The 24,259-nt window shown below is 43.8% G+C and overlaps 1 protein-coding gene across 2 annotated transcripts; it reads right to left on the bottom strand.

The window, feature by feature from the left end:
- Window positions 1-967: 967 nt before the first annotated feature.
- RFWD3 (ring finger and WD repeat domain 3) lies at window positions 968-23,653 on the bottom strand. Of its 2 annotated transcripts, none has more exons than XM_088171925.1 (13): window positions 23,554-23,653; window positions 21,366-21,744; window positions 19,649-19,878; window positions 17,908-17,993; window positions 17,611-17,808; window positions 15,310-15,401; window positions 13,070-13,184; window positions 8,184-8,412; window positions 6,852-7,002; window positions 4,535-4,711; window positions 3,705-3,919; window positions 3,256-3,473; window positions 968-2,615 (listed from the first exon to the last, which is right to left on the bottom strand). In XM_088171925.1, the coding sequence occupies exons 2-13, from the start codon at window positions 21,740-21,742 to the stop codon at window positions 2,472-2,474; spliced, it is 2,232 nt and encodes a 743-aa protein (XP_088028051.1). In that variant the 5' UTR covers window positions 21,743-21,744; window positions 23,554-23,653; the 3' UTR covers window positions 968-2,471. The 2 variants fall into 2 exon arrangements, with proteins under 2 accessions (XP_088028051.1, XP_088028052.1); XM_088171926.1 differs by lacking the exon at window positions 23,554-23,653 and adding an exon at window positions 22,511-23,504.
- Window positions 23,654-24,259: the final 606 nt, after the last annotated feature.

The raw sequence follows: 24,259 nt of genomic DNA, 5'->3' as shown, positions 1-24,259 counted from the left end.
AAATCTACCCAGAGACAGAGGCAGAAATAGCCACATAGTGGCTTCGTGCCTGAAACACCAGCAAAACAGCTCAGCCTCTCATGACAGCTGCCCTACACAGAGCAGACACTGATTTCTTTCATCCTTCCATCCCAAATCTGCCCCTTTGACTCCAGACAGAGATGAGCAAATATTTAATTAACACATTTGACCTTTTATCAGCACTCGATGCTGATGGCTTCCTGCACACCAGTTAGGTGTGCTTTCCTGCAGCCTGCTGCAAACTTGGGAGTAGGACAGTGTTACAAGGTTTCCTCACTTATCTTTGAACATTTTCTGACACTCGAGAAAACTGAGAACGTGAAAGTGTCATCTTCCATTATTTTAAGAGCATTCAAGTTTGTATGTCTTATTCCTGTATAGTGGTAAAAAGTAGAAAACAAGTGTTATCCAGAAAATCAAAATACTTAGAAAATCAAAATCAAAACATTTTAATTTTTCCTATGTTTAAAACTTTGCAAATTTCTTGTAAGATGGAGTTGGAGTTGACAGAACATAAATGATGCCTCAAAATAGCTGAGAACAAGAAGCTCATTGTACTAATACAGCAGAGAGCATCCTGCTCCTTCTGATTTAGCCGTTACCAGAGACCTTCTCACAATATCATTCTACCAACCCTTAGTTCCTGATCATTGTTAAAACGCCAAAAATTCTCACATCAATGAGTTATTTTCATTTAAAAGATGTCCCATGTGTGCAGCCTGACCTTGCTCAACCCTCTTCCTTCCCCTCACCTGGCCAGATCAGGATGGTTCAGCGAGGACTCACTCACTAAATACCTTCATTATTTCAGCTTGTGAAGCTCAGTGTGACCTGGAAATAATACAAAGCAAGAGAAGGTTCACTTGCATAAAGGAACCCTTGGTAATGTTCATAAGACATACAGTGAATGTCACTGAGACCTATTTTCAAAGTACAGCAGCACCACTTATATTTGATAATTATAAACACTTTATTTTTACAGTACAAAAATATAGGAACAAAATACAGAAAAATATAAAATTAAGTTGAGATCTCAGTCCCATTTAAGACAAAAAGGATCACATTTTGCAAACCCCAGACTTCAGCAAATAAAATTATCCTGGCAACTGAAGTGGTGGCACACTCAATCTGAATGGGACAGCTGCTGCTCACCGTGTCCAGAGGCAGAGGTGTGCCAAGGGATAACCTTCCAGCACAGGGACCTTGTCTTGCAGCTTCCAACACCCTTGCAAGTTTAACTTTGTTACACATAAAATGGAACTGAAGATCCCCTCCATGATCTGACCTGGAGATGAACACCCAGCCCTCAGAGTATTTACAGTCCAGGGCTAAGAGCACACCTGCCCACACATACCCCCAGCTGTGGTCTCACCCCACGGGCTTACATTTACACAAACCAGTGGCTGCAGCACATTCACACAAACACAACTGGAAGCTCTCTGTGACCAGTTGTGGAGCTGTAAACTGCTGTTTAAGGAAGACAAAAGGTCGGTAAAAACAAGCTGATGAAATCCCTGAGCTTCCACTGGTTCCTCAAAACAGAAAAAAGCCAACTCCCCTATCCCCAAACAGCAGAAGCAGCCAGCATTCTTTTCCAATGTACTGGCTGTTTCACTACATTCCTGTCCTTCTAAGAAAGAACACTGTGGACTGCAGCAGCCAACAGTACAAGAATCATCTCCCTCTTCTTTACCTGTACTTCTCCAGTACTATTTTCATTTTCCACAGCCAAACTGTCCAGGTTTGCTTGCAGGTAAAGCAGGAAGGAGAGAAGGGAAAGAAGGCAGAGAATTAAGGAATTACAGTGCAAATTATATGCTCATGGAAAAAAAAAACCACAAAGGAAAAAGGTTCTCTGTAGATTTTCCAAGCCCGTTCTCTCCATGGCCCCAAAACAGGATCCATCCTTGTTCAGGAATAACTGCCAACTGACCCCAGACCTTCAACAGAACGTTGGGAGTGTGCTCCCCACGGCAGTGAACTTGCTTTCACACTGTGTATCAGCAATGCTACAAGATGCCTTTTCATCACCTAGTAATCACAGCAGGATTCCACAAGAAAGTGCAGTGGGAGTCTCAGGTCTTCAAGTTCCTCTTATTTTATTCATTTGTAGCAGAGATTTGAAAGTCCCTGTACTGTATTCACAGCGGAAAAAAAAAGTGCAGCAACACACGCTGGAGACACTCCAGGAATTATTGCTGTGCTGAGGCAGCTTGTGGAGTTTGACTAAAAAAAAATTAACAAAAGAAGAACTAAGGGCAGGCCTAAAGAGGAATACAGAAGAAGAAAGGAATTGCTCTGGGCACCAGTGCATCCCAGTTCCTCCCCACTGCCAGAAAGGTGCTGTAATGGATCCTGTCTCCTGTAAGCAGCAAGTGCAGGACTGAGCAGTTGTGTAGGATTTTACCAGCAGCATTATTTGGACAGTCTGTGGCAAGCACAGGGACAGCTCACTGCCACTTGTAGATATTCACCATCTTCTCTGTCAGAGTAGCCAAGAGGTGGCTTTGGTTCACTTCCAAGGGGCAGATATCCAGCACAGGCAGGTCAGCTGGCAGCTTCTGCAGCAAAGAACCACTTCCAGCATCCCAGAGCTGTGGGAGGGACAGACAAGGTCAAGGACTGCAAGACTCTCCCCTCCCACCCAGAACAGACATTCCTCTTTCCAGAAAAGATTTCCTCAATTCACTCGTAGGACCCTTTCTCTACTTCCACACTCCGCTTGATTGTCTTTAACAGACTTGCAGCACAGTGCCACCCTGACCACTCTCTCTGACCCCACTCATGAGGTCTCATGGAGTCTGCTGTGCATCTTCTGCATTTGGGCTGCTTTTTCATACAAAGGGCAACCCTTCTCCTCCTCTTCCTCACTATTCCTAAAAAGCCTGCATCCTTCTCCTGCAGTGCTTACCACACTAACTATCCCACTGAGTCTGTTACACCACTCAGAGGGCCCAGCTGTGCCACTGTACCCAATCCTATTCCCCGGGGGACAACAGGGGCTCACTGCCTACATGTCCTTGGATGGATGATGACCACAGGCCTTGGCTAAGACTAGGAGTCCCATGCTATCCGGAAGTTACATCTTCCACAGCAGTAAAACCGACCAACTAGCACAGGATAATGTGCATGACAAGACAATTCCACCAAATACACTGATACTTTGACTGATAAGGCTTCTGTCCTAAGAACTGCAGTAAACCCCTATACCACACTGAAAGGAACAAGACATACCAGAGCAGAATTGGATGCCTCATCACCAGCACATACAAAAACACTCCCATCATCCTCTGGGCTCTGAAAAATGGCATTTTTGGTCAGCAACTTGCAAGCTGGCCCAGCACTGAAAGTCTGAACCGGGTTAGAAGAACACACCACATCTTCTGAGCCCTCTGTCAGCGGGCTGCAAGTCAGTTCCATCATCACACAACGCACACATGGATTATTTTTACCTGTGTAGTAGAAATAAAAAGGTAACTTTTGGAAAATGTACTCACAGATAGGCTTTAGCTGTAAGAATACAAGCAGCACCAGCCTGCAGCTGCCTCCTTTTGCCCATCCCCAGTTTTTCCTCTATGTGCAGATGCTCATAGTAAGAGCAGGTGCTGTGTTTTTGCTGCTGAGCTCAGCCCACAGCAGTGAGAAGCAGAGGTCAGAGCCTGCAGAGACACCCCAGTACGTACCAGGCCTGTAGGTGGCCAGGCAGTGCCGTGTGTTGATCTCTGTTTGGAGATCGATGCAGCCTCCGGGTTCCAGGGGCAGGTGATGAGGCCGGTAGGAATTGCCAGCTTTCTGTTCCCAAAAGCAGGCTCCTTCCAAGGTCCCAGCCAATATTCCACCATAAGGCAGCGAGGCCGAGGCCATCCGGGGCAGGTAGGACAGCGATACCATGGGGCACCTGGAAGGGCCATTGGCAAGAGTCAGTGCTGCCAGCTCCAGCTCTGCTGGTGTCCTGCTCACTGCTGCAGAGCTCCAGCTCTCCAATTGCATGGCAAAGTAAGGGCCTAAGCAGGTTGTGAGATGGCCCTTCAAGTAAGGAGTGCCAATGGGTGTGTCAAGTATAAATTAAATCCAGCTTAACTACTGAGCCTTATGTTTTACAGAAGCAGCAGACAGCACACATCAGATGAGTGTTAATCAGTGTTTGATTCCCAGGGTACAAGAAATAGAAGCATCAGAATTTCACACCTTTTTGTGATTTGTCCTTTCAAAATTAAATACTAAACCCAGCTCCAAAACAAATTCAGTTCTTCTGTTTATATTGCACCAGTGGGTCTATTTCTGACCCTTGTGTGCCTTAAAAAGAGCACAAGTGCTTGGCATCTGCATAAGTTATATATAAACACCATACAACCTTATGAGAGACTTGTCACACTTGTGCTAAATGTGAATTTTTGAACAAGAGATTCACACAATACAATTTAAACTATTGTAATTGGTGTGTGATTTATGGAAGAAGCTGTTTAACTTGATGTGTATTAGTTGAGAGGAATGATAAATCCTTCTGCCATACCTCGACTTCTGAGGGACCAGTTCTTGGACATGAGAGTTGGTGTCTCTCAGATCATATATCATGATAGAGCCATTGACTAATCCAGCATAGACATAGTTTGTATCATCAAGACACCAGCAGCAGCTCCATACAGGACGGCCAGCATTGTATGTCTGCACCACAGTGTTTGTTGCCAAGCTGCAGAAGAAAAGCAAAGTGTTGGCCAGTTACACAAGTATCTACAGATGAGAAAACAGCACAATTAAACTAAGCTAATTTAGCTTTTTTAAGTCTTCAGAGAAAAGCATCTCTCTTTAGACCAAATTCTCAATTAACTCCTCCTTTACTCCAGACACGAATCTAAAAACCCAAACAGAAAAATCCCTTGGACATTGTCAAGTGATTTACAATTCTTCCAGGCCAATGCTGCTTTTTCCAGATTGATCTTTGGAGACTGGGAGAGGAAATCTCACAGCAGGGTCTCAGCTGCCTTACTGGCAAGAGAAAGCTAAGTTACTTTTCTGGAAACAATTAGGAGAAGCAACTTGGTGTAGTCCCGTAATACCACATATTCCTGAGATCATAGGGTTCATTCAGATTACATCTCTCATTAATTATTTCCCCTCTTTTTACACAAGAGGAACAGTATTTATACCTCAAAAGGATCTAGTTTAAGCAAGAGTGAGACAGTGAGTGGCTAAGGACAGTAGAAAGTACATTTATAGTATTAATTATTTCTTCTAGAAATCAAGTTTCTAAAGAAGAAGAGAAGAGGGCCCACAGATCATAACATATCTGCAAAGGGCAGCATTGTCGACATGCATTTGCACACTGAGGACAGCAAGAGACAGAAGACTGCAAATATGAAATCACTCCAGATATCCTTTATAACACATGTGCTTCTCCCTGGGGAAGGTGATTATGCTCATGACTCCAGAGAAACAAGTAAATGTTCCCAGGTAAGTGTAAGGGGAACAACTACAAAAATCTAGCTGGGGAAACAGGGAGTTTGATATCAGAGCAGTGACTGGGTCAAAACAACTGGATGAAAAAAAAAAACCCCAAAAACCAAAACAAACTCACAGTGCTATTTTAAACAACTGCAAGCCAGAGCAGAAGACATAAAGACATCTTGGATAATTCATTTGGGGAGGATGACTATGAAATGAGTAACTAAAGAAGAAAGACAGCCAAAGAAGGACTATTCTTTCAGAGAGAGATTGAAAAAAGTATGAAGATGCTGCTGAAGCAAACACCTAACTCCAAGACATCCCAGGATCAATCACAAAAGCAAGAGGATCACAGGCTCTGATGCAACCAAACAGGCAGTAAGAGGCAGATATGGAAGTGTCTGGCTTCTCACTGCAGTGTCTGCTCACTCTTCAGATTAAACCATGAAAAGAATTATCAGCCTAATCAGTTAGAAATCTGACACCTTGACTTGAGTATCAGAGAGAGTTTTGTTTGCTTTTAACTAGTCTAGCAAACATTTCGACATGGTTACAGGAAAGAAACACTTTTTGTTGCAGGATTAAGTTCTCTTCATTGCTTCCCTTGTGGGAAAGAATTGAGACTAATTAGTCACACAACAGACACTTATCCTGCCTAACCCACTACTGGCAGACAGATTGCACAGAGATGTTAATATAACTCAATAAGAATCAATCAGTCAATAAAGTTTTGAAGCACTGTAAGATTAAGACCGAAGAGCAGCAGAGCACAAAGAAAACACACTCATAAGCTGTAAATTCTAACAGGACTGGACACATTTTTCTCTCAGTCTCTGTATAATTAGTCTCCAACCCACTGCTTTAAGTCTCTGCTAGCTCTAGAGAGCCTCTAGCACATGCTCAACAATGCTGTTTATGCATTTCATATCCCAGATGAATTCCATGATCTGCAAGAAGTTTAAACTCAGAGAAGCCAGCATCAGTGCAGAGAAGGAGCACAGCCCAACCACCCCTTATTTCTGCCTTATGCTGTACCAGTTCCCTCACTTCACATTTCCCTGTAGTAACAGAAAACCAAGTGGACAGTAAATGTCTTGTCTATATATTATGTTATTTATTCTCAACACAGTTGGCCAATCCGTGCTGAATTACTTGTTTTCCACAGGAAAACAATCAGAGAGGGGTAGCTCCATGACACCTCCACCTTAAAGAGGCAAAAGCATCAATAAGTTTCCTCTGTTAGTTCCCACATGCAGGAAGAATATGCAGATCTGATCTCATTTTTGTAGCATCTTTCAGAAAGCAGAATATCAGGTTCTGCAAGACAGAACAAAATCCAACCCAACCTCTTGCACACAGCCAAATTCTGCAGGGACTGCAGGACTCACCTGGTGAGTTTGAGGGTGCTGTCCAGGGCAGCAGAGAGCAGCAAACCATCTGCTCGAGTGCCAAAAGCCAGGCCCCGAATCTGTTTACTGTGGATGGGGATGTACTGACTGCTCTTCAGGTTGGCCAAGCTCATCATCTTAACACCACAACCTGCCACAGAAGAAGGTAAAGCAGATTACTGTGAAGCAGCATATGCATTGAACTGGCTGTTCTATGTCAGAACTACAAAGTCTGTATTGAAGCCTCTGGTGGGATGAATATGTAAGTTATTTGCTGTTCTGGGTAAGAACTGCCACAAATCATTCTTTAATTCAAATGGCAACAAGGCTAAATCCTTAAGGATCCCAGCCAGCAAGAGCAAATTCAGTACCAGTTTTACAATTCTTGTTACAGGGCCTGCTGCTCTTTAGCCAGCTTCTTCAAAGACACTCTCACCCAGATAAAACCACAAAGAGCAGGATTACATGGCTATTTAAGAGAGCAAACATCACAGCAAAGAATGGTTACAGGTGAACTTAACCTGTGTGCTACAAGAGTCATCACAAAGCCTCCATTCAGAGATTGAGTCCCTGGCTACAAATGCCAGAAAAATGAGACCAGTTAAATGTGGAAAACCACTTTGTTATGCCTAGATAAGGCACATTAACCTCAAACCCATTAACCAAATAAAGTAAGTTTCATCAGTCAGAAAGCATTTTGCAAATAAGCACTCTCAGACTCCTAATGCCACATGTATTGCACTGAAAAAGCCACTGGCACTGGTCCAGATGTCAGGTCACTGGCCCCTGGACATAACAGCGAGACAAAATCAGGGCTGTCCGTGACTTCTTGGCTTCCTATTTCCTCATTAGAGAACACCACTTCAAGGCATTCAAATTAAAAGGAGTTTGCTTTTGGTTGGTTTTTTTTTTTGTTTTAATCAGCTGCATGTGCATCAGTCCACCTACAATTTGGGAAGCAGGGTTTCTCCCTTAATCACTGGAAGCTTCTCTGCAGGCCCTACTGCCTGGCCTATTGTTCTTTCAGAAGGTCCACCTTTGCAAGGGCTACCAGACACACTTTTTACTTTCCTGTGGATGTGGCATTCCAGCAGTAGAGCCCGAGACCCTCTGCTAGGACTCTGCCATAGAAGTGCCAGGGAAAACAACCTCCTTTGCTAGGCAGAAGCTACCAATGCAGGGGCCACATGAAGTATAGGGAGTCTCATGAGTATTCTCAGTTTACATGCAAGGCACATGCAAAGACCAAGCAAAAAAGCAGGGAGCAGGGACAAAGTAGAAATGACATTAACTTGTACTTCTGAACCCCCAAATGTTGACTTGCATAATTACCAGGGATAAAAGTAGACTGTGGAGAAGGCTGTGATACCACAAGACAACTCAGTGAGTCACAGTATGCCATCACTCTGCAGTTCCCAGTCTGAGACACCAAAAACACCTTTTCCAAGTGGTACTTGCGCTGGCTTTGGCTGGAGGGGAGGCTGCCTGGGAGGCGGGTTCGGGAGCTGCCAGGCTGCTGTGAAGTGCTCACATTGTACTGGGCCACCAGAGCCTTCAGCTCCTGCAAAGAAAAAAACCCAGAGAGCTTTAATGCATCACCAGCACTGTAACCTTCTGTGCTCACTGCTTCAAGTGCTCCAACCGTACTTGTTCTCAGATAAAAGAGGGAAATACAGCCCCATTTCCATGTTATTCCTGAAGTGCTACATTTCTAAGTCCATGGCCTATGACAGTGAGCAACAGAAGCATTCAAATGCTGTGTAAATACTGGCAGAATGTACAAAAGTCTTTATTGTATGTATTACACCCTGTTAAAGAGAGGACTCTCGGGCAATACATAAAAGCCAGTAACAATTATTACCAGATCAATGCTGTTTAGATGAGAATGAACTGCCAAGTATTACGTGCCCCTAAACCACAAGAGAAAGTCAATTAAAACCATTTTCCAGAATTTCCAGAATACCCCATAAAAAATAAAAGCCCAAGATTCAACATAAAGGGCATTGCAGGAAACAAGTCAGTCTATTTAATGACAATGACCCTATTCTTGTAAACCTTGTGCAGCAAATTCCAGGAACGACACAACTCTCAAGAGCTTCCAGCCCTGTCTTCTACCACCTCCTCCTCAACTGATGAATGCTCAAGGATACTCAGCAAAGGCATGGCCAAGAACAGCTTTTGTAAGGAACAAGGTATTCCTTGAACTCCTTTTTCTGCTGAGATCATCAGGGGTGAGGTGGGAATGAAGGTAGTGGCACCAGCATATTGTGAGTCAACTAGAAGTGTCCCTTCCCAGAAAGCATTTTTGACCATCTTGTAATCCAAGGTCAAAACCAGACAATACAGAATGTCAGGGATATTTAAGAGGGAAGTATACCGAACGAAAATTGCTACTTGCTTTCTGTTGTCTGAGCAACGCAGGTTCTGCTTCAAAGGCTATATAATCTTTAAACAATTAAGGGTCACAAGAGTGATATTATGAATATATCCGTAATTGCAAGTCAGCCTCAATACTGAACCAGCCACCAACACTTAAACCTGCATCGAAGCAAAGGCAGCAGTTTTCAAAAAGGCAAGATCAAAGTTCAAGCTCCACATTAATAGTTATCAAGACCTATAACTTTTGGAAGCTGCTCAGGAGGAGAGCAGTTCTGATACTTTGCAGAGGTCTGATCTCTTGGGCATCAAGCACATTGCAAATGTCCCAAGGAAATATAAAAATAAAAATTTAAAAAAGAAAAAAAAGAAAAAAAAAGAAAAGGAAGCTGGAGACTCCAGATGATCCCATTAGAGCAAGAAAAGACAAAATAACCTGGGCAAGGAAGAAGGGGTGTGAGGTTGTCAGGACACTTATGATGAAAGTTGTAGCTTCAGGCTTGGAGTAAGCAGTCATTGAAAACACAGGTATCTTAGAAGAAAGTAATTTTTAATAAAAAATTTAATACTTATTATTTCTAAAAGGTGAGGGAGGGAGGCCATGACCACTGGGGATCAGAAGAGATTAAAATTATCTGTTGCTCTGTGGACCTTACAAAACTCTCCTTGTCACCTGCACTCAACATTCAACTTTCACACAAGTTATTAAAAAGGAAACCAGGCAATTAAAATCACAAGGACTATTAGTACAATGTTTACATTTAAACACAATGGACAAACCCAGCAGAACCAGGAAGTCTGACTGGAGGCACATTAGCAAGGTGATTAAAAACTGCTGCGCTGTGGACAAATTTCACTAATTGTGCTCAAAAGAACATTCTGTTCATTATGTGAAAGCCTATACTTTCCATTAAGGTGCTTTGCAGAGTTTCCTGATGCCTGGTGTCAACTAAGGGCCTTGAGAGCAGACTCCTTCCTCTCTCTGCACATGCTATGACTGTCTCTAGATTTCAGCTCGTCTTTGCAGTGATGAATGAACACAGTCACACGGGGGGAAAGAATGGGCTATATAACAAAAGTCTTCCTGAGGAGCATGCAGGAGAAGAAGTAGAAAGCACAATAAATAGGAAAGGAAAACAACCAGCTACAATAAATTCAGAACAGTTTTGAGTTATTAGGTTACAGCCCTAATAGCTGATATGAAGTTTCAAGACAAAGGCAGGTATCAATGGCTGTCACTCTGGCTGTTTCCCACAGAGCCCTTAGAGTAACCACACCTGCCACCTTGCACTGCACAGCCCCAGCCCTGCCTTTAAGGGAAACACAGGACAGGACAACCTCAAGCTGTGGTGCAGCACTGCAGACATTCCCCCTTCCACTTCCCTTTAGGGTTTGGGTTCAAATTCAGTCTAAAGAACGTGGAGCATTTCTAACTGGCTTCACTAAAAAAACAGCCATGAAATATCAGCTTGCACTTCCCCAGACATCAACTGGAGGTGAACACAGAGATCACAAATATGAACAATTTTCATTCAATAAAACAATCAGCCTAATTTTTTTTCCTAGAGGTACTGGATACACAAATTTTTATTGATATTTTGCCATTCAACTTTTTTTTTGGATGCTCTGAAAATCCTATTTTAAAAAAGCTTTTCCATTACATCAAGCAATACGAACGGATCTCTGCAAGGGTAACAATTACATTTGCTTTCTTCTCCACAGCAGCACGCAGCCTCCTGTAATTTTCCTGCCAGTCCTCCTTTTCCTGCTCCATACCTAAACAGAGCTACTGCTTCCCATGTGCAACAATCAGACCTCCTACCCCAGCTGATCAGTGATATTAGTACCAGAAGGCAGAGATGGTTTGCTTATCATTAGCTACTTTTACTGAAAATGCTGGCAGATTCAAGAGGAGTTCTGCAGTAGCTCACATGTCATTCCCAAGTTCTTTCTGCTCCCAAATGAAAAGCATTAGGTAAAAGTAAGGTGTCAGCAGCATTGGTTCAAAAACACAAGCCTGAACCTCCGTGTGGTGGGCACAACACAGCTCAGCACAGCCCCTGCTCCCAAAGACTTTCTCTCAGAGCTCTCCTCATCTTCAAGTTCCTTTTCTCATCTATTTTAATGTAGTTAAAGACTTAAAAACCATCTATTTCCTAGTCTCAATAACATTACATACTTTAATAACAAAGTACAATGAACAAGACTGTTAATAGGTAAGAGCACAGGAAAATGCAAACAAACCTAAAAAAAGGTCATAACTAGTGCCATGATTGCTTCTGGGCACAGCTCAAGAGCATTAGCAACAGAAGACCCTGAACAACCCAACCCTAAACTGTAGTCACCCAACCAAGGCTGGGCTAGAAACCTCCCAATCTAAATACTTCTGTGCAAGTAGTTGCTTCACTATATGACTTCTCAAAAAACAAGGAGCTCGTTAGGCATCTGCTCAAAATGCAATCAAACAAGTTAAAGGTTTATTGCAGACTTCCTGCTGACTTTTGTGCTGCCCAGTACATTGTTTTACTTTCCGTTCATTCATGGTATAAACAAGCACCTTAAAATTCCTCCAGCATTTGCATTAACCACTACAGGACAATGATGAATTCACTATAAATACTGAAACAGAGCTTAAAGAACGCAGGGTACTTAATCTTCATAACATGTGACTTCAATTCAGTTAGACTGGATACTCCATCATTTAACACCAAATGAATTGCAGGAAAACATTATGGACCTGCATATTTGCTGGTCCTTATTTGCATTTTTCTTAAGCCAAAATTTGAAATGGACCAATTCTCTTATTAGTGATGATAAGCACATGGCTTCATGCAGAAATTTAGAGAATTGATAAAGCCTTATCTTACATCACACAGGAAGACTTCAGCAAGGAGGATGTCGTTTAATGTACAGATATGAACAGCAACGGCTATAAAAACATCCAGGAAGAAAGAAAAGCCTAAAATTAAGCAGGCTGCCAGAGAGTGAGAGGATATCATCTGCCTCATTCAACAAAAGGTAGCAAACTGGCAATGGAACAGGCTCTTGGAAAACCTAGCACTGATGGAATATGCCAGCTAATTCACAGTTGGAAGCACTGGCAGAGTCCATAATTTATAGGAATCCTGCAAAAGCAGTTGGGATGGCTTACAAAATATCTCAGTATTGCATAAGCCAGAAGGAAGCAGTCATTTAACAACCCATCATTTATACTCAGTAATTTGTGTACTAAGAGGAACCTCTCAGGAGCTGCTCAGCCTCTGTACAGCCTCAACTGTTGACAGGCCAGGACCCAAGGTACCAGAAGGTGTGAAACTGAAATGCTGACTAACCTTCAAAAAAACCCAAACCTCTATGATTTTTTTGTTTGTTTTCTTTTGCTTTTGCAAGTAGCCACGCCTCTTCACAAACTGCTTCCAAAGGTTCCTGACTAACTAGTGATAATAGGTTCTATTACAGGTTTACTACTGAGATTTCCAAAGCTTATTTTGATGTAACTACAAGAAAGATGAGGCGATTAAGTCTGGTTCTTTATTACCACGCCTTTCCAGGCACCACAAAACCTGAGGGGGAACCTGCAACATCAGCAGCCAAACAACTCTACTGCTGGGCTGCAAGTTCAATTAAATCTTAAAAGCACAAGAAAAAGTCAGTGTTTTTGTGGCACACATGAATATTCCAGCCCAGGATGTCTTTACCAGCTTGGGATGATTCACCAGTTGAGTTTACTAAATCTTGCTGATTACTAAAACTGGAATCCTGTCTTCTCACCTCTAAGGGAACATGGAAAAGGCAGGCTGAAGAGAAAGAAATGCTCTGTGTATTTGTAGCATGAGACTCACCTGGACCTGCTTGCGGAGTTTGCTGCACTCATCTGTCAGGACCTGGAGCTGGAGACGGCTCTGTGCAGATTCCAGCTCCGCCTGTCTCCGCAACATTTGCTCTTTTTCTAAAGAACTGGAAGAAGGAGAGGTAAGCAATCCTTAGGACTGGGTATTATCTAGGATACTCTTCTGGGCTGTCAATTCCCACCTTCTGAGTTCATCCCACCATAAATCCTGTTTTCAGGCAAATCCACAAGTAACAGAAAACCTGGTACTGCACTAACCCAATACATTCACCTTGAGATATTCAGTTATGCAATTGCTCTGAATGACTCACTTCAAGTATTGTTCCCTTTCTCCTCACCCTCTCCAAAAGGACTAATTTAATAGAGGAGAGTGAAAGAGAAATCAATTTTCTTTCTCCTACAGAAACACTTAAGCAAATCCTATACCATCATGTCCATGTAATACACCGTGTCCGTAACACAGCACAACACAGCATAACTATAGAACAGCAAGATCTTCAAACTTGTCTCTGCTACCACTAGCTAATCACGTATTTTAAAAACATATATCTTTACCAGAAAAAATGATACAAATAAATTCTCCGTGAATGCCCATAAAGAAGATCCACTTACTACCTCACCTTGAGGCCAAAAGTGCATACATACCATTTAGCAGCAGCACTTTTGATAAGTTACTTGAATTTATTTCTCTTTCATACAGGCTTACATGAAGAAATAGCTTAAGTGGAGAAAGAAACATCAACATTCCTTAAAATTAGCTGTACACTTGGTCTATGTTGCCCACTGTGTTCTGTACATCAAAAGCTGCAATATTCCAGTTATTTCTGTTGTTCATGTGCAGGGAGCTCTTGCCTCAGTATTTTGCAAATGCACAGACCTAGTTTTGCATGTTCCAAAGCACAGAATTCTGTCCTTTCCTTATAGCTTTTTCATGTGATTTTTTTTTTTCTGCAGAAGAAACAGGTGAAATGCCTATTTAACCATCACAAACATATTCTTCATATCAGTACCCAAAGCCTGAAGGTTGGTGGATTTTTTTAAATGTGAGAAACAAACCTCATGATCTTATACCTAATTTAAGACTATGTGCAAACAATACTAACAACACACACACACACATCTGTGCTCCACTCGGGGCTGTGTGCCACAAGGCCACCACTGCCAGCAGCTCCATGGACCCACAGGCAGTCACTGCTCCCTGCCTTAAAAACAGGAGGCAGAGGAGGGGAAGGACATGTGGGGAACAGCAACAGTGAGGTTCTGAGACACAAGCAGAAGTCAGACAACTACGCCTTCATGAGAGAGAAGATTTACACACCCAAATATCTTCCATGCTTTTGAGAAAAACATTATACATAATTAATTTTTCTGTGTTAATCGAGTAAAAGAAGCATAACCCTTCTAAAGGTACACTTCAAACATCATCAGGCTGTGGCAACCTGGAAAGAAGAGAGATTCTTCCCTTCCTGACTGTTATTCCTCAATCATTTCTGATCTATAATTACCAGGACAGTGAGGTTTCTGTTGAAAGACTGCCTTGAAAGAGCAGTGGTATAGTTGTAGACATGTGAAGAAACCCCAATTAAATTCTATTCAACACAAGACTCAGAACTCAGATATCTGCGGCCTTTTAATTTCAGAATAGTATCTGTGACAGCATCTTACTGAAAAGAAATGAGTCCCCATTTTCATACCTGCTTTTCCCTTCTTCAATACAAAGTCTACATTTAAGTTGGAAAGGGAAGTGGGAGTCATAGTAATGCCTGATGACCTTTTGCAAGTAAAGCTACATGAAGAATTTGACAGAGCAAGATGGAAAGTGATTCATATGAAGTATTACTCTGTTTAATGCATGCAGAAAAGATGGCAGAAAAGGTCAGCTACTCACCCTCCTTGCATTCCTAACTATGCCTTGCTTTTCCCACCTAATGATAAATTAGCAATATACAGCTTTTTGGCATCAACTTTGCATGTTCTCCCATGATAGCATTTCAGAATATAGCACAAGATAGCTTTTGCTGTTTCAGTACCACAAAATGCAAACTCAAGAATTCTGTTCCAAAAAAAATTAAGACATGCCACACAGCAAGGCCTTGGCTCTTTATGGTAGCTACACTCATGATAAACCCCAAGGGAATGCACAAATTGCTTTAGACAATACAGGAAATGAAAGCATGAAGTGGAAGCCAGAGTGCAGCTTTCAGTGCCAGGTGTCTTCCCGTGGGACTCTACCTTCTCATGCGCTCCTGCTCACTGGTATCCAGCGCCTTCAGCGTGCGCGCGTACAGGATCACGATGTCAGAACGCTTGGCCTTCTTATTGCACTGAAATCAAACACAAGCTCAGTTCATCTGCAAGAATTTAATTAGTCAAACTGTGCATCCCTATGAGACTCCAGGTACTGTTTTATTTAGCTCTGAAGGAAGGGGCTGTCTACTGGAAAATAATGCCACAAACACTTAGCATGTCGGCAAGATGTTCCCTCATACAGACACCAGAGTTCTAACCAGGCCTACAACAAAAGCTGCATATCATATTGCACCTTTAATAATCCATCTCCTTGCTCCCCACTAAATGTATTCTGCTAATGCACCAGCAAGGCAGCATGGTCAGCTAAGTACCAGGGACAAAAAAACCCAAATCACACAAAGTTAAAACAAGATCTAGAACAAAACACCAGCCCAACCTCAGGTCTGAAAACACCAAGACTTGTTGCTTGGCCAACAGACAAGGATTTAGGAACCCCTGAGTATACTCACAACTCTTATTTCTGTATTATATTCCTTTAATCAAATTCTACAGGCCCAAATCCATAAAAGTGTTCCAGTGTTGTAAGAAACACTGACATGTCACTGACTCTAGTGACACACAGGGAGTCAGATATTTCAATAATTTTGTATATCTAGCTGCAACCATTTAGTACTTTACATTCACCTTAAAAAGGAGGCAAGTTAGAACTTCAAGATGCCATAATTTCTTCCAGGTTTAAAGTTTTGCAAATATCCTTTGTTGATAAGGAAAGAGGCAGTGAATACTCAGATCGAGTAACCTCTGCTGAACATTAAATTACTGTGTGTGCTTCAAATGCAGACTTCTCCTACTTAGCAGCATGAAGATATCACATGCAATAGTCTCAGAGCAGACAACCTCCCTCCCTTTCTAAAAACTGCCTTGCCGAGCAGTAAATGGCCAAGACAGCTTTCCTGGCAGCCAGCAGCTGCCACTGGCAGGATCAGGAATGCTGGAATTTCACAGTAGCTCACACTCAAGCCACTTAGTACACAGACCATGCACAGCAACTCTGGGCTATTCAACCAGAGAACGCCCAATCGCAAAGGAAAATCGACTGAAAATGAAAGGAAGATGATTTAGCTTCAAGACTCTTTCCAGAGCAAGTTCTCCCAGGAACTTTTTTTTGTATTTGTATCATTGGAAGAGAAAGAGGGAGCAAGCAACCCTTGAGATGTTGGTGCTCGAGAAGAAAGCAGTCACGAAATTCCAAAGTGTAAATATGCCGGGCAGGCCTCTCAGAATTCTCTCCGGGCCTGAAGTGGGGGAAGAACAGCTTACACAGAATTGACAAGGATAAGAAAAATCAACTTTGGGCCTTTGCTATGGCAACAGGGATTCTTTAGGTTTAGTCACAGCACACGTCAAGAGGACATTTCTTGTTGAGAGGAGGGAATCCTGCAAAGTCAAGCAAGAATATAGAAGCTCTCAAAATGACAAAGCCAAAGAAAACCATGGCTTCCAGCCACCAGCTCAGAAAGCAGCAGAACTGAATCCTATTTACAAGGTACTCATTGACCTATTTTTTGTCAACATTCCTTCATGGAAAAAAGGAATTAGGAATGGAAATACATCATAGAGAAGTGTAGATCTCATTGAAAGAGATCAGTATTAATCATGGAAACAAAGCTGGAAAGAAAACCTTCAAAAGCTGATTTACCACTTGCAAAGGGACATTAAAAGATGTAACTTGGTTCTCAGTTTGCTCTCTGCCAGCTTTCTAAACAATCTGGTCCTCTGCAAAAGCAGACACAGTTCAGAACAGAAGATTAATCAACTGAAAACTGAGTAAGATTATATTTAGGGTACTTTCCAACCTTAGCCATTCTGTGGTTCCAAAACAGTTCTCAGACAGATTTCTTGTCCAATGACATAGTCTTTATGTTTATTAATTGCTTCTAGGAATCTGTCTGCTATTTCCATTCCAGGTAATTCTCTCCAGGACCAGAGTGGGGCATTCTCAAACCATTTCCAAGTTTAGCACTTAAACTCTCAAACTTTTCCATCTGCTACTCACAAATGCTCTATTTCAGGGAGAAGATCCAAGTCATAACCCATCCTTTAAAGTACTTCTAGTTGTTACTGGCCTAATAACATCAAAATAACTATGGGGTTTGTTACTTCTGACAGCAGCTTCACGCAGCAACAGTTGTAACATTTACAGTGATCACATCTGAGGCACAAGTTAGGCACACACAGTACGTGCTTTCAGTGCTTTCCAGAGCACACCAACACCCATTTTACCTGAGGGCACTTCCCCGCCTGTCCCTTGAGCCACCTCTCAATGCAGGTGTAGCCAAAGAGGTGTCCACACCGCAGTGCAGACAGACGGTGGTCCCCAGCATTGGTCCACTGCTCAAAGCAGATGGCACAGGTATCTCCTTCCTCCTCATCCAGACGTGCAGCAGGAACTGATGGCTCCAGTTTTTTTTCTGGACTTGTCTAGGATTAAAAATTAAAAAAAACCAACACAACTATTTTAGAAAATGCAGCATTTATCATACATAATCTGTCTCCAAAAGCTCTGTAAGTTCACCTTACTTGCTTTTGCTGGACTTCAGCTTCATCTTCATGACTTTCATGCTCTGCAGAAGCTTGAGGTGGCTCTGCTTGGACCTGATTGGGAACTAAAGAAAGCATTGCTTAAATAACCTGATTGATAATGGAGGGAAAAGGAGTTCTCCTGCTTTGATCTGAAATCTCCAGGGCACAGGTTAAGTAGTGACACAGCACAGGTTTCTTACAAAGCTTCAGATCAGTATCCTGGACACAGCCTGTGTGTAAGGCCTTCTATACGTGAACAGCAGTGCTGAAGAATTTTATGTTTTCTTTTATGAAAATCAACAGAATTTCAGTGAAAAAGGACAGAATTTTCTGACCTGCATGAAACAAACAGACCTGGTCTACAGTTAGGCTGATGTAAGGTTATATTCCCGCATCATTATGCCCTGAGAAAGACAGACACCAATATCAGAAGTTGCTTTGCCAAGGCATCTAAGCAGGCATATTTCATGTGCCAAGAAAGCATTTCCCGTATGCTGGCTGTCCATTCACTCTGACTTCAGCAGTTTTCCAGCTGGTAATTGTCTGAACTACCAATGCTGCTGGTATCCTCCCTATGTTTTTGTGGTGGGCCTCTGTCAGCCCATCTGTTGAGGCATGGGCACACTGAATTGCTATGTGGAGATTGCCACCACTAGCACAGTAAAAAAGGAGCAGAAATCACTGCCTCCCCTCTAGCTCCTGACAAAACAAGTTATTAATCATATTGAGTAATCAAGGCAGATATTCTCCATCCAGTGGAAGTAGCACCTAACCCAATAAAATTTTCAGCCTCTGTGGCTCTGGACTGTAAGAGGAGACACTGGCTTATATAAGCAACAAGGGAATTCCAGAAAATCCATCAGAGAGCATATGTTCACACAACAATATACAGCACCTAACAGCTTGAGCTCCTGTCATGTGTAAAACTAGCCCAGAGCAAGCAGAATGGATCTGTTCAAAAGACACCTCACAGATGTACCCTTTTGAAAAAGGTAACGAGGTGGGCTGGCCAATCAAAACCAAAACTGAGAGAGTGAATCATAAGGACATTCCTTAGAGACTGAAATAAAAAGATATCCTTGTTCTTGTATCTCTGGGCATCAATAACCCTGACTAGCAAGTTAACTCTTTGTCACTCAAATTGTGCGTGTTCATCACAAACAATGTCACTGAAGTATGTGTCAGCCTGTGAACATGAGCTTAGATAAAGAATTGCAAGACAGAAAGAGTTGAGGAAAGAAAAACAAAACAAAAAAACACCTCCATCTCCTCAGCTAAGTGTCACAAGTTACAGGAATGAAAACTAAACTGAAGCAGACTGAAATATCAAATTTAAAAATACTGAATCAGATGCTTCTCTGAAAGCACTTGCTGATGTCCTAGCGGTGACCTGATGTCTTCAATAGCACTCAATAATATATGAGAGTGGAAGTACGGCAAGCAATAATCTCTAAATATAAGTTACCAATAATCCTAGAAATGTTCAGAATAAGCAGCAGTCTGCAAACAGCAAAAAGATTGTATTTCACATTATGTAGCAATCACCCATTGCTGCTGCTGCTCTTAGGAGCTGCTTGCCAGGAAGCCGTGTGGCAGCAGCCTGCTCCTGTCAGCTGTGGGCACAAAGATCTCTGAGCACCGTCTGTTGAGAAGCTCAAGAGGATTTCCCTGCTGAGTTTTCAAACAGCAAGAAAAGTGTCTGAAATCAGTCTCTACACAGCTCCAATACAGCACAAACCTCCTGAACTTGCTGCTGGAGGCATCTCCTGGGCTGATGGTGCTGCTGCCTCCACTGCTTCCTCCTCCTCCTCCTCAGAAGTGCTGCTGTCAGAGTCACTCACTTCGATTGTCTCGTCTGGGCGCTGTTCCTGGGTGTCCCTTGCACTATGGGGGAACTCCAGGTGTGGAGTTGGTCCTGCAGATGGCTCTTGGGTCCTACTGAGTTGAAAGTAATGGTCCAATGCTGCCCTGAGTCCAGAAAAGCAAGAAACAAAAGCCACAGTCATTTCAGGTAAGCTAAAGACTCATCATGTTTCTCCATGAATGTTTGCAGGAAAATTTCTAGGCTTTGACTGCAGCAGGAAGGTGTCACTGTTATCAAGTCAGGCGTTCTCTGGTAGGGAGGCAATCACATAGGATAGCTGAACAATCAGCAGGATCAGCAACAATTCATTTTGCTCAGTTCAAAGAAAATCTTCTCATTACAATGATATTGCCTTCTTTTGGGGGAGAAGGGGATGGTGGGGTTAGAGAGGAGAAAAACAAAGTAGTATCATTGACTAATAAGCCTAAGGAATCTCCCAACCTGTCTCTCCAAGCCTAATTCAGCCCTGGTTCCTGGAGGAACTGGTACTGTGAAATGCACACCACTTGGATTACGGCCTCATTCCACTGACGACTTCGTGCTTAGTCTTTCTACTTTCCTTACTTTCTACTGGAACTGCATCCCTAGGTAGAAACATCCTCCCCTCTCCCCTCATCAGTTCAGCTATCATCTCAATTATCTTTCAGATTCAAAGGAGTTTCTCGGGTTGCCTTCCAGCCCTCACAACTACAGCGACCTTCACAGGCAATCCGAGGGCAAACGGTACAGTTGTGTTTAATCAACTGGGAGAAGAGGAGCTCTTGGTCTCGCTGAATTTAAAAGCAATGCTTTAGTTAATTATAATTTCACCCTTGGCACGTACAAAAGCTAGAATGATGAGACAAAAAAGCCCCAAATAAACTAGAAATTGGGATTTCTTTCTGACTGGAGAGCATCCCCACTCATCCTCCTTTAATCCTACCACAAATGGTATTAAATAGAGAGAATTTTTTGTCTGATTGTAAAAACAAAAAAAAAAAAAACCAAAAAAACCCAAAAACAAACAAACAAACAAAAAAAACAAACAAAAAAACAACCAAACAAAAAAAAACCTTCCACCGAAACCACAACAAAAAAACCAAAAAACCAACCAAAAAAACCTACGGAAAAATATCAGTTTGTATGTTTGTGAAAGTTTCTGCAGCAATTGTCACCAGCAAATGTAATCAGGCAGACCCCAAATTAAAGGTGAAATGCAAATCAGAGCACAAGCTCCACTGAGCTAATTGCTGGCTGGAACAGCTGAGAATCAGCACTGCTGCAGGAATCATGGACAGGAGTCTGGCTGTGCTGAGGGAACAGCAGCAGCAGAAGCTCTGCAAGCAAAATTCAAAATGTAGAAGGGCTCAGAAGTCAACACCACCCCGCCAACATATGAAACGGGGATTCACTTAACAAGGACAAAGAATCTACCAGAAGAGACCAGAAGTTGCTGTGCTGTTAGTGAACTTCAAAGGTAAGTGATGCACCCTGGATTTGGCCCCAGCCACACATCTGGGCTGGGCTCCGTAAGCCAGGAAGCAAAGAAGTTTTGAGCTGATACTGGACTTGATCAGAGGGCAGTTCAGACCAAATTTCATTTCTGCTTTACCTGGCACTGATGGTCCTTTGGGAACCACCAATTCTCTGCTGCCTGCGAGCTCTCCTCACTTGTGGACGCTGTGTGAGCTGTGGCACAGGCTGCTGGTACAGATCTAACGCCCCTTGGAGCCTCTGCAGCCCACTGGGAGCCGTGGCAGGATTCACCTGCAGGTCAGGCTCTGCAGCTGCTTCCCTTGTTGTACCAGCATTGGGTGTGACAGCAGCATCGTCAGCAGGAAGGGCTGCAGCGTTGCCTCCTCCTTCCCCAAGCACAGGAATGTGAGAGAGCACTGTGTGACCAGAGGGCTCCGGGGCAAGTGTCTGCAGAGTCTCCACTGAGTAACCAGCCACTGGTTGCAGATCAACTTCCATCTCTTCTTGAGCCATTTCTGCAAGGAGTTGAAAAAAACTAGTATTTACTTATATGTGTACCCTACATGTAGCCTGATGGTAGCAAGAACCAGGTACAGCATTCAGCGACTAAAAAAGCTTTTAGAATGCAGAGTCAAGAGAAAATTTGTCCTTTGCAGCAGAGCTAAACCACAAGTCAATACACATATGTGAGCTGGGAGCACGCTCACAGAATCCTGGGCTCAAAGTCTTTGGCTCAACAGCAACTAATACCAAAGGCACATTGCAAAACCAACGTAAATAAGCATTTGGATGATTATGTAAAGTTAATGCTTTCTTGCTGCCATCATTTACTTACCAAGTAAATTCATGTGGATCTTGAAGAACAGTTGGAAATATGTGAGAGACTCCCTGGGTGAGCACCACTGCACAAGCACCCACAGATTTAGCCAGAAACAAGCTCTACAACACAGTCCTTTGCTGCACTGCTCTCAGGAGATGGGGTGATGTTCAAGTTTCTACAAATAAAATTGCCTTATCGTAACATATCACTGTGACCCTTACCCAGAGTGCACTGAACAGCCCTTCACGTATTTACCAACATCAGGCAAACCCAGAAAGGGCATGACAGCAGAACAAGTGACTGAGATATTATTGGTACAAAGTTATCTACAGCATCAGCATTTGTGGATCCATATGGATAAACATGAAATTTGCAGTAAAACTGCAAACACATTAAAGATAGTTGCCCTTCTATATTGTTGGCATATGGATTTCAGGTTACCTCCAGAACAGGAGTATTACCTCAGGGTTTGAGGAAAAACAGATGAGACAACAGTCTGTGCATTATTAATTCTCATGCTGCTGTCAGCTGCCAAATTAAGAGTACTTGGGTCACACTGTTCTTAAAAAAAAGTTGAAAATTATTTCATTAATTGAATGAACAGATGCACGAAAAACTCTCAAGTCCTTTATTGGAAGAGGTGTGTGGATTAAATTCTGCAAGCTGCTGGAAATCATTCACATTCTCCAAAAAGTACTTAAGCAATCATAAACTTGAAAAGCCTTGGGAACTGCAGACCTTTAGCACTATTTAGAAGCCCAAAGCACAAATACCGGTTTTACCAAGCTGTCCCAAGCCATGAGCAGAGACACCTCCCACTGGGCCTTATCCAGCCTGGCCTGGAGCACTTCCAGGGTTGGGACACCCACAACCCCCACGGGCGACATGTTTCATTGCCTATATTAACTATTAGATTCATAAAAACGTTAATACTGGCATTTTCACTGTTAAACCTTGGAATCTGACCCAGAGGTGCAGTGCTTCCTCCAGCCAGCCAGCTGCCTACGAGGCAGCCCCGGGAAGAGCCCGCACATGGAAGGTCTTCACAAACCTTCCTGGGCCCGAACGAGGAATTGCGAGCTTGGCCGGCAGCCGCAGGGCTCGCACCGAGGGCTGAAGGCTGAAGCAGCAGCTTCCCCTTGCGGAGGGCAGCCGGGGCCCGCTCCGCACCGCCCGCAGGGGTTCTGCCCTACCTGCTCCAACATGAAATTAACAACAACTAAAAAAAAAAAAAGAACACGACCCAAACGAAACACACGCTCCACAAGTGGGGATTCTCTGCCGTCTTTTCTACAGAGCTCGTATATTTTAAAGACGACACCCGTCACAAAAAGAGCATGGGAGAGGGATATCCCCTTCCTGTAGCCGCAAGCAGCCCGAGCGCTCGGGGAAACAAGCCGTGCTGGAGAACTCGGCCTGGGCCTTGGGGACCGAGCTGTGCCGGGACACCGGCCGGGACCCCGACCTGGAACGATCCGCCCCGGCCCCGCCGCCCCTCGCTCACCTGCGCCGGGCCCAGCCGCCCGCTCGAGCGCCGCGCCGCCCCGCCCCCGCCGCCCTATTGGCTGGCTGCGACCACCGCGCCCGCTGCCATTGGGCGAGTCGGAGCCGCTTCCGCCCTCTCATTGGCCAATGGCTCTGTCCGTCTGTTCAACGGAACTGGGAGTGACAGAGACGAGGGGCAGGGCGGCACGGCGTGCTCTGATTGGTCAAAGAGCCGCAGTGAAGAGCGGCTGATTGGGCAACGAGACCCATGACAGTAGAGGAGGCGGGGCAAGAGCAGGGCAGCGAGTTTTCATTGGCGGAGACGCCGCGGGCCGAAAAGAGCGGGAAGGCACGGTCATTCAAACAGGGGGGGAGGTGGGCGGGGCGTTGCCATGGCGGCGGGGTGGGCCCGGGGCGAGCCCGGGAGAACCGGGGAAGTCCGGGGGGAAGCGGGGAGAAGGGGGGGGAGCTGGGGGGCCCGAGGAAAACCAGCGTGAACCCCGAGGGGAGCGGAACAGGAAAGGATTTGGGGGGAACCGGGGCAGCCCAAGGGGAGCCGGAGGTGGCCTCCGGGTAGCCGGGCCCCGGCGCCGAGAATCACAGAATGAGTCAGGTTGGAAGGGAGCACAGAGAGTCATCTGGTCCCACCTCCCTGCTCAAGCACGATAGTCCTAGAGCACGTTTCACAGGATTGCATCCAGATGTTTCTGGAATGTTGCCAGTGA

Source organism: Sturnus vulgaris, chromosome 12, assembly GCF_052056855.1.
Source record: "Sturnus vulgaris isolate bStuVul1 chromosome 12, bStuVul1.hap1, whole genome shotgun sequence".
In the NCBI taxonomy this organism is placed as follows: Eukaryota; Metazoa; Chordata; class Aves; order Passeriformes; family Sturnidae; genus Sturnus; species Sturnus vulgaris.
The sequence above is the reverse complement of the archived record's forward strand: the minus strand, read 5'-3'. Positions and strand labels throughout refer to the sequence as shown.

What these genes read in the sequence shown, in the direction of transcription:
- RFWD3 (XM_088171925.1), bottom strand. Translation starts at nt 21,742, where the DNA reads ATGGCTCAAGAAGAGATGGAAGTTGATCTGCAACCAGTGGCTGGTTAC. An exon ending in AACTCCGCAAGCAGGTCCAG is followed by an intron (nt 8,413 to 13,069) that starts GTGAGTCTCATG and finishes TTTTCTTTGCAG; the next exon opens with GAGCTGAAGGCTCTGGTGGC. An exon ending in CCTGGCCACCTACAGGCCTG is followed by an intron (nt 3,474 to 3,704) that starts GTACGTACTGGG and finishes TCTACTACACAG; the next exon opens with GTAAAAATAATCCATGTGTG.